Source organism: Poecilia latipinna, unplaced genomic scaffold (assembly GCF_001443285.1).
Source record: "Poecilia latipinna isolate Pla-1442-1.1 unplaced genomic scaffold, P_latipinna-1.0 Scaffold2469, whole genome shotgun sequence".
NCBI lineage: Eukaryota > Metazoa > Chordata > Actinopteri > Cyprinodontiformes > Poeciliidae > Poecilia > Poecilia latipinna.
In genome coordinates, this window is record NW_015115085.1 from 24,482 (window position 1) to 34,296 (window position 9,815).

At 34.3% G+C, this 9,815-nt stretch overlaps 1 protein-coding gene across 4 annotated transcripts in view; it reads right to left on the reverse strand.

The window, feature by feature from the left end:
- The window catches only part of LOC106937930 (perforin-1-like), a 21,986-nt gene extending 17,726 nt beyond the window's left edge, over nt 1-4,260 (reverse strand). For 3 of the 4 annotated variants that reach the window (XM_015019687.1, XM_015019689.1, XM_015019690.1), the window contains exon 1: nt 3,991-4,260. In XM_015019687.1, the coding sequence (XP_014875173.1) occupies nt 3,991-4,245 (255 nt within the window). In that variant the 5' untranslated portion in view covers nt 4,246-4,260. Of the gene's footprint in view, nt 1-3,831; nt 3,912-3,990 lie in introns of all 4 variants that reach the window. The other variant, XM_015019686.1, reaches the window with a different exon arrangement.
- Between the last annotated feature and the right edge of the window lie 5,555 nt (nt 4,261-9,815).

Consider the following 9,815-nt stretch of genomic DNA (forward strand, 5'->3'; position numbering starts at 1 on the left):
TTCTTAGTGGAGGAGTTGTAGTGAGGTGGAAGGATGTCTAACCGTTTTTTGAATTTTAAGGTTAAGGAAGGTGTGTTTGATAACATAAAACTAGACACCAAGACAAAATGAGACAATTATTTCAATAACCATGACCTGTCTGAACGCAATAAAAAAAAGTCGAATTTCCATCCTACCCATAATGGCCACACGTGACACTGTGTGTGCTGAAAATGTATCGATCCTCTTTGCTCCTTTTTGTAGCAAACTTGTAGGCTTTGGAGCGGGTTCCTCCCACATCTAACTTGCCAGACTCTGGACCTTTTGGAAAATCCAAGCCAGCCTGATGAAATACAGACAACACATGTAGTTTATAGGGTGTTAAATAAGAAGCCATATTTTTGTTATCACTATTCTAATCACTTACTTCAGTTCTAACTAAATGCAAACTAAAATGATAATAAAATTCTTGGAAGAGCACATATGAACTGAAATGAAATGTTGAAAGAAAGAAAATCAACCAGCATGGTTTTTATCACGTTTGTGTTATTAAAACTCAGGTCTGCATTGAAAATAATCTGAAATGTTCAGCTTTGAGATGTTTCTTACCGACCAATCATTGGTATCTAGGGGTGCGCAAGCCTCATACCGAGAGCTGTTGGGACAGGAGGAAGTAATTATTATTAAACATCGAAACAGTTCATTTTTCATTAGGTAATAAAGCGTTCTAGCTCATTGAAATTGTTGATTTAACTATTGTTATTTTAATACCTAAACCTTATTGGGCAGGTATTTATAAACTACGGCTTCCATATGTGGCTCGGTTTTCAATTTAAAAGTTCTTTTTAAAATAACAACCTCTGAGTATTTATAAACACACTTTTCATTAAACCTGTACTTCTGTATTATGAAACATTTTTATTGGTTTGCTGTGTTATTCCAATTTTCAATGTTAGGTTTGCATTACTTGTAAGTTCAAAATCCTCATAATTAACAGAAATAAATGCTTTAAAAATTCATAGGTGTGTAATTATTCTATATAATGTTTCACTTAGTGATAAAACTGCTGAAACAAATGGACTTTCCAATAATATTCTAATTTAGTGAATTTAATCAAAATTTCTATTTTTTTTCATAATTTTCCTAATTAATTATTTATAGTGGGGCTGCACAGTGGTGCAGTTGGTAGAGCTGTTGCCATGCAGCAAGAAGGTTCTGGGATCAAGAATATTCGGACATTTAACTATTTGGGTTTCTTTATGAACATGAACTAAGTGGATTAAACCTATCCTAAACTTATTTTTAGAGAGTTTTGGTTACTGATTTATTTATCAGGATAACTATTATTATTTTCTTAGTTTGTGTTTTTTGAATAAATTATTGTTGCAAAAGGTAAACATAATTTCATATTTGAGTGTTTGGCTATTTATTTACGTCTCATTTAACTGGTGTAACATATTTTGCCTGATGTCTGTGACGTAATCCCCCTTGTGTGTATTTGTGAGTTCCGCTTTAAATGGGAGCCGAATTTTACAAGTAAATGGAATTCATTAATTCAACTCACTGACTCTTCTTCAACCTCATACATCAAGAATTGAGCCTGGAGAAAGGATAATTCTTCACACACTAAAATATTTGAAGGTGACTTAAAAGTGAAAGTCCATCTGCTGCTTTAAAATGCAATTAAAAACAATAAGAAAAATGTATTTCTTTTAACTCAGAAATTAAATTTCAAAAAGTTGATTCAACAACAAGAGACAAGTTGTTTAAACATTGTTTTTTAAGTTCTGTTTGCATATTAATCTTGAACTGTGAGTTTCAACTTAATACTGGAATTTAAACCAAATGATCATTTCACAATATGCAAGAACAAAACGGCCTTCACCTAATTAAAGAACACATATTTCTGTATTATTTCACTCACCTTATCAAATTAAAGTAACCACGTATTTTTATACTAAAATAATTAAAATTCTTGTTTCAACTTGATTAGAACAAAAGTTATGATTTGCTAATGAGTTTAATAAAGATCACAATAAATTCTGCTCAAAAACTTTTAGCAGAGAATAACTTTTTAAAATGAACATTTGGCAAAATAATACATCAGAGTCAGATCAATGTAACACACGTCCATCTCAGGATACAAAAATATGCCTCTAAGCATTCTGGGAAATAGTTCCCATTCCTGTGTTTTATTTTCTTTTAGTGTTTTTAGTGCTAATATATAAACTGTAGTTTATTCAACTCTCTCGGGTTTGACAAAATTAATAAAATGCTAACAGACTTACTGCTGTAAGTTTATCTTTCACAAACTCACACATTTAGGTTAAAAATCTATAACTAAATTTATATAGTTTTAGATTTTTTTAAAAATTAAGAACTAGACCAGTTTTGAATGTAGAAGTTAGTAGACGCAACTAAATGTTGCCCAAATGTTTTACAGTATATTAGGCTGACCCGCTCTGCAGAACAGGGTCAGTGCTCTACAGGCAAAGAGAAGTAAATACACAACCTCAGACTCCCTCCATAGCTTTGATATCTTTAAGCTGACAGACGAGACGTGCTCCATGATTTGTCTCAAGTTTGGGATTTTGTCTTACAACTTAACTCTGCTTCAAACTTTACCAATTTTTTTTGCTTTGGTCATCATGGTGCTGTATGTAACCTTAACTGTGAACTTAACTGAGAATCAAGATGAATTTTATTGATTTTTAAAAAAATTATACATTATTTTAGGTGACCTTTGAAGTCAACTGGTTGCACTTGAATATATTAAGTATCAGAGAGAGAAAAGCTTTATTCAACAAACCCGTGGTCCACAAAGACATAACACATAATAACACACACATAAAATAAAAATCTTATAAAAGGTTTACATACCAAGGATTCCACAGAGCCGGAAATCTTAGCGCACTGACACAGGGATGTGGAAACATTACAATAAGACTGTTCAATGAACTGCACAAACGATGCATAAACTTGTAAATCAAATTCCTCATGAGTGCCTGAAACGTTCTGACATGTGCATTACAAAACATCTCACTTGCACTGCTGAACCTGGGTTTCTTGAGTAGAATTCTCAGAGAGTCATTATAAGCAACCTTAAGCTTCTGCATGCTAGCTTTTTTTTTTTTAAATTATTCATTATTTTAGGTGACCTTTGAAGTCAACTGCTTGCACTTGAATATATTAATAAGTACTGCATTTTCCGCACTATAAGGCGCACCTTCAATGACTGGCCTATTTTAAAACTTTTTTTAAATATAAGGTGCGCCGCATTATAACGCGCATAGAATAGGCGCTACAGTAGAGGCTGGAGTTATGTTACGCATCCACTAGCTGGCCGGACGATGGTGACCCTTTTCCGTTTGCGCACAGCATGTTCGTGGAGAATGTGGTGCTGAATGACCTGCAGACGACCCGATTCTAGACGTGCGGTAGGTAGATAGGTCAGTCAAACTTTAATAACAGATTACAAACCAGCGTTCTGACAACTATCCCAGGCTTACCATAGTTGCTAGACTTACTGTGGCTCAATACTGGTCCATATATGAGGCGCACTGGATTATAAGGCGCACTGTCGGCTTTTGAGGAAATTGAAGGTTTTCAGGTGCACCTTATAGTGTGGAAAATACGGTATCAGAATATCAGTATAAATCACACCACATTTTTCATGTATAGCTTTCACTTCAGAATTATCCACTATGTGTTGGTCTACCACATAATGGTCCAATAAACAGACACGGTTGATTGGAACATGTAATTGTAACTTGTAAATAAAATTTGGTAATTATTAGTTCAACTATGTGATTCACCTTTTACAGTGTTCACAATCTGGTTTAAATACTCTACCTAACAGAGGTGTGAAGTCTGCTGTGGATGTCAGGACTGCATTGACTGACGTAACTCCAGTCCGCAACAGAAGATGGAAGCTTAAAATGAAGAAAAATCACATTATTGTTAATCCCTCAAGTCAGATGTGCAGCTCTTTATTTATGCATTTTTAGTTACTTTTTGGAGGACATGGTTTTGAAGAGGGTTGCTGTAGAGTTTACAGGTTTTGCTGGGGCTCAGGTAAGTCTTCACATCAATCACATCAGCTTTTATGTGCAGTCTGACCACATCAAAACCTTGCCCCACCAGATTGTGGCCTGGTACAAAAGGAGCAGCATCACACTCTGTTTCGGTCCCAGTCCGATATGACTGAACAGAGGAGTGAACAAGGACGCTTAGGAGAAGAAGAGCTGAAGTGGAATCAGGCAGCATCGCTGTAGTCAGAAGATAAAAGATAGAGAAAAAAAAAACATTTTTTCTACATAATGCATGGCATTTTCCTTATTTTTATGACTTATTTATACAACATCATAAGAAAGTTAGTTAACACTTTATTTGAAGGGGTGTGCATAAGACTGACATAACACCTGTCATGAACATGATTCATTCTTCATGAATATTTTTGATGGTTGTCATTAAGTGTCATTTGCTCAATGATGACACTTTTAATGTGAAGTTGACATTATTCAAGATGTCTTTGTTATGACAACCTGATATTAACCAATTAATTATCAAAATTTAGTAATATAATAAAACACAAAGATACATAACACTTTAAATTTTGATAATTATCAACTATTATGACATTTTTTTGACAGATGATTATTCTTGTCCATCAAATAAAGTGTTACCAAAAGGGTTATGCTAACACATGCAAAAATTAAAAATAACTGAACATACATATGTAAAATGTACATAAAAGTTCAAATGCATGTATGAATTAAATGCAAAATTGTTTCAATAAATATTTAAATGTATTTAATACATGGGTAAACATCCGTTTACAGCGCCATTCATTTTAACAGTATTATTAAAATATTACCCATTGAATTTGATGGGGCAGGTGCAAAGCACAACCCATGAATTAAGGCCTTAGTCCTCATGTTGGTGGTCGCAGGTTCGATTTCCGGCCTGGCGACATTTGCTGCATGTCTTCCCCCTCTCTCATAACCCTCTTTTCTGTTAAACTACTTTCAAATAAAGGCTGCTAGAGCCAAAAAATAATAAAAAATTTGGAGGGTCTGGCTGTCAGATAAAATAAATTCAGGATATGCTGCTAACATAGGACTTTAATCAGAATTGAAAACAAGTCGGACTTAATCAATCAAATTTTATTTGTATAGCACATTTCAGCAGCAGGGCATTTCAAGGTGCTTTACATAATTAAAGAAAAAAATAAGAACAGCATGTGACATTGAATAAACAGTAAGAAAGAGAAAGAGAGAAAAAAGAAAAAGATAAAAAAAATAAAACATACTTTTGTTATGGAATTTAAGTCCCTGTCGTCGCCGGACTCCGCCGTCTGTTTAACATGGGTATTATTCAGGCCCCGTCGCCTGACAGGACGGAATTTACAGATTTTCAGTCAAAACGCCATTTAACAAGCATTCTCACACCTCAGAGTTTTACTTAAAACGCCAATTAAAAGAAATTAATAAATAGATAAAAAGTAAAGGTAAAAACATTAAAAAACAGCAAAAACATTGAAGACATCAAAACCCAAACTCTAATCCTAATTTAACCATAAGTTTAAGTTGAGATTTAAAGGCACCCAGTGAATCAGCTGTTTTACAGTTTTCTGGAAGTTTGTTCCAAATTTGTGGTGCATAGAAACTGAATGCTGCTTCTCGTTTGGTTCTGGTTCTGGTACAATATTTAATGGCTAAATATTGTTTAAGCATATACCCATGTACTAAATACATTTAAATATGTATTGAAACAGTTACTCATTTAAATCATACATGCATTTCGACATTTATGTACATTTTATTATGTTGTGTATCTCTTAAGTTATTTTTTTTAAATTTTTGCATGTGTTAGTGCAAGCCAATATCACATTTTTGAGTTAGAGCGTATTTGTTCATGGGAGCAGCAGTTAATGATGGTGAAACATTAGTAAAAAGTTCTAGATAACACAAAAACATTCAGCCAGTAGATATTTGTGAAAAAACAAACATTGAAGCTCATTCATTTATCTGATTTAATTCCCATTTTCTCATTCAATATATTCCTTTTGTCTTATCAGTAGTTCGGTTACATGCCAGTAGCAATAAGTTATTCACAGAATAATTCTGCTGTAAAGTTGGGCTATTTAGTTAATAAATTTTCAGACTCGATTAGAAATAAGCATGTCGGTGATCATTCCTTGTGTGTAAAGTTTCTTCATTCCCTCATTAGAATCTGAGCTTGGCTTCATTAATTAATAATAAATTATGGATTACAATTTGTAATTAATAAATAAGAAAAACGTTGAAGCAAATTCTGATTTTCAATAATTTTGATGTCACCTTGTGAGGTTGCTACAACATTTTTGGTTTCCAGAATTCTGATTCCCAGCAATGAACAATCAACAAATTCAGCTTTGGAGATCCACAGATCTTTGATTTCAACAAACAGCCACACACCTCCACTATCAGTGAAATTAGATTCATAATAAAATTGTCCTATTTAAACATTTTTTAGGAACTCAGTAAACACACAATATTTTTATTTGCTGCAGTGTATTCTAAGGAAAGATACTCTTTTTTTCCCAGTTAATTTTATTTTCCTTTAGCATATTAAAAAATCTTACCTGTTCCAAAACAGACCGAAAAGAAGCTGAAACAAGCAATGTTTCTAAGTGTGCTGAGCTGAAAACTGTGGTTTATAAAGCAGCAGCCCTGGAGAGATAAGGATTCATACAGAACATTGTCTAAAGGTCAATTGAATGTAGTTACTTTGTTTCTTGTTACTGCTGGTAATATTTCAGGTTTTTTTATTTTGGCAGCGTTCTGTATAAAGTATCAATGCTAACAGAACAAACGGTTCTAATGAACCTTTTTGTTCCGGTAGGACATGCAGTTGTACTGGAACTGCAATGAAGGAGAAGTTTAACAGCAAGGCAGAAAAATGCATAAAAAACAACTTAAACTTAGCTTCAGTCAATAGGGAAACATGGTAACGGCAACTTAAATTTATTAAGTATTTTAATGATGTCATATTACTTATATTAATATGACATCATAAAATTGCTTATTGTAGCTGCAGCCCAGAAAAACCGTTACATAGTTTCTACTTCTAGTTACAACTTTACAACTGACACTATATCTGGTACAAAAACAGTCATGTAGCACACAGCTCTAATTCTGTAAAACTTCTGCGCCTGAGCAAAAACAACTAGACATAATGTTTCAAAGTTAAGTTATTTGAGAAAATATTATTAAAGTTTACAATGTATGTTAGAACTGGTGGCTATACTTACATTTAAACTGGTGCATTAAATTCAGCGTCAGTTTATTTTTCTCATTAGTTAACTTGAACTACACTTGATGGATTTTCCCTCTGTCTTGCCATCCATGCAACACCATGAAATATTTATTTTTCTTTTAGCTTCTGACTACAGCAATGCTCCCCGATTGAACTTCCACTCTTCTTCTCCTAAGCGTCCTCATTGTTCACTCCTCTGTTCTGTCCTGTCGGATCGGGACCCAAACAGAGTGTGATGCTACTCCTTTTGTACCAAGCCACAACCTGGTGGGGGAAGGTTTTGATATAGTCACACTGGAGAGGAAATGGAGCTCATGTGATTGATGTGAAGACTTATCTGAGTCCCAACAAAACCTGTAAACTCTGCACCAACCCATGTCCTCCAAAAAGTAATTAAAAATGCATAAATCAACAGCTGCACATCTGACTTGAGGGATTAACAATAACGTGATTTTTCTTCATTTTAAGCTTCCATCTTCTGTTGTGGACTGGAGTTACGTCAGTCAATGCAGTCCTGAGATCCACAACAGACTTCACACCTCTGTTAGATAAAGTATTTAAACTGGATTGTGAACACCTTAAAAGTTAAATCACATAATTAAACTAACAATTACCGGACATTTGTTTTACATGGTACAATTACTTGTTCCAATCAACCGTGTCTGTTTATTGGACCTTTATGTGGTAGACCAACGCAGTGGATAATTCTGAAGTGGAAGCTAAATATGAAAAATGTGGTGTGCATTTATACTGATATTCTGATACTTATTAATATATTCAAGTGCAACCAGTTGACTTCAAAGGTCACCTAAAATAATGTACTTTTTTTTTTTTAAATCAACAAAATTCACCTTTATTCTCAGTTAAGTTCACAGTTAAGGTTACAAAAAGCATCATGAAGACCAAAACAAAACAAAAAAAAACAAACAAACAGAAAACCTAAAGTTTGAAGCAGAGTTACACAACACAAAATCTCGAACTTGAGACAAATCATGGAGCCAATTACTGAAGCCATTTACCACTGTTAAGACAATCAAACCTGTTACCAGTGAAGCTCATACAACCATAAAACCTAATGAAGAGATCAAAAATGATGAGAAAATTCCACCAGGAAATAATGCACTCAAAGTTGTCACACCTGCGTCTCTTATCCCTTGTGTTTACAAATGGGGTCCAACCAACCCCACACCCATATCACTTGTATCATTGGCCTCAGTCCTCGCACACACAAGGGTTAAAGGAACAGCAGCACAAGTTCAGTTTATCTTAACAAGAAAAGTCTTGCCCACCTAAACACCTTCAAAACCCACCCCAATTGGAAAACTAATCACTAAACCAACAACTTTCATTAAAATGACAACACCCTCAAAAGATCTTACATCAGAAGATCTAGACAAAAATACAATTACCAAAAATGAGCAAATTGTGACGCCTAAGACAGTAAAACACACCACCACACCATCAAAAGTTAATAAAGTCATCAAAACACATGAATTGATCGATAGCAGTGAAGATTTAGATTTTATTCAAACACCTGCACAAAACCAAATGGCTAAAATGTCAATTTAAAATAAATATGGATGTTCTGAAAAAAGAAGGTTGTTGTGAATACCATGAAAGAATACCATGTCTTTCATTTTATAATAAAAGACATGACAATAAAGTAACTCCAAGAGCCATGAATAAACTACAGGGCATTAAATGGACCTCTTTATGGATAAGGGGAGATCCACTTTGGCAAAGAGCAATTCAGAATACATGGTGTACTTGGTCATGGTGTACTGCAAAAATAATTAAGACAAAAATGACTGCATAATTTGTACTATTGCTCCTGGAGCAGCAAAAATTGTTATTCCAGAGAAATACACCTCTACAGAATGTGCACTACGACAACAACAAATATGTAAGAAAGGTAAATTTGTTCCAGAAACCAATGTAGTTTCATTCTTTACACTACCAATGCCTGGTATGAATTGCAGATTAATGTACAGTTCACGTCACTCACACCATTACTTAGATAAATGGGAAAGTTACAAGTTTGAATCCGTTTGTGCAGAATTTAATATTAGCTCTATATAGACTGGTCCTCCAGTAAATTATGAGGTAGATTATGATGCAGAATATGAATGTTTTGCAAATGGAGGAATACATGTTGGCAATACAACAGTTAAATGTAATGTCACTTGGGTTTTATCTTGGTTCAAACATGCTAAAATGACACCAATATTTGTTGCAACACCTGTATGGTATCAAAATCTGGAATTTAAAGAACATAATTGTGAAAATTTAACTAGGACTATCCCCACACTGTTTTTCCTAGGTGATCAGACGTATCAGACAGCTACTGGATGCATGGTGATGACGTTTTAATCAACACGTTGCCCTTAAAATGGGAAGGCCTTTGCACCCTCGTTCGGATGAAAGTACCAGTGACCCTAGTGCAGTGGTTTCCAAACATTTTCTGCGCCCCCCCCCCCCTTATGGATTACAAATGGCTGTCTGGTTGAAATGACGCGTGTGTGTGTGTGTGTGTGTGT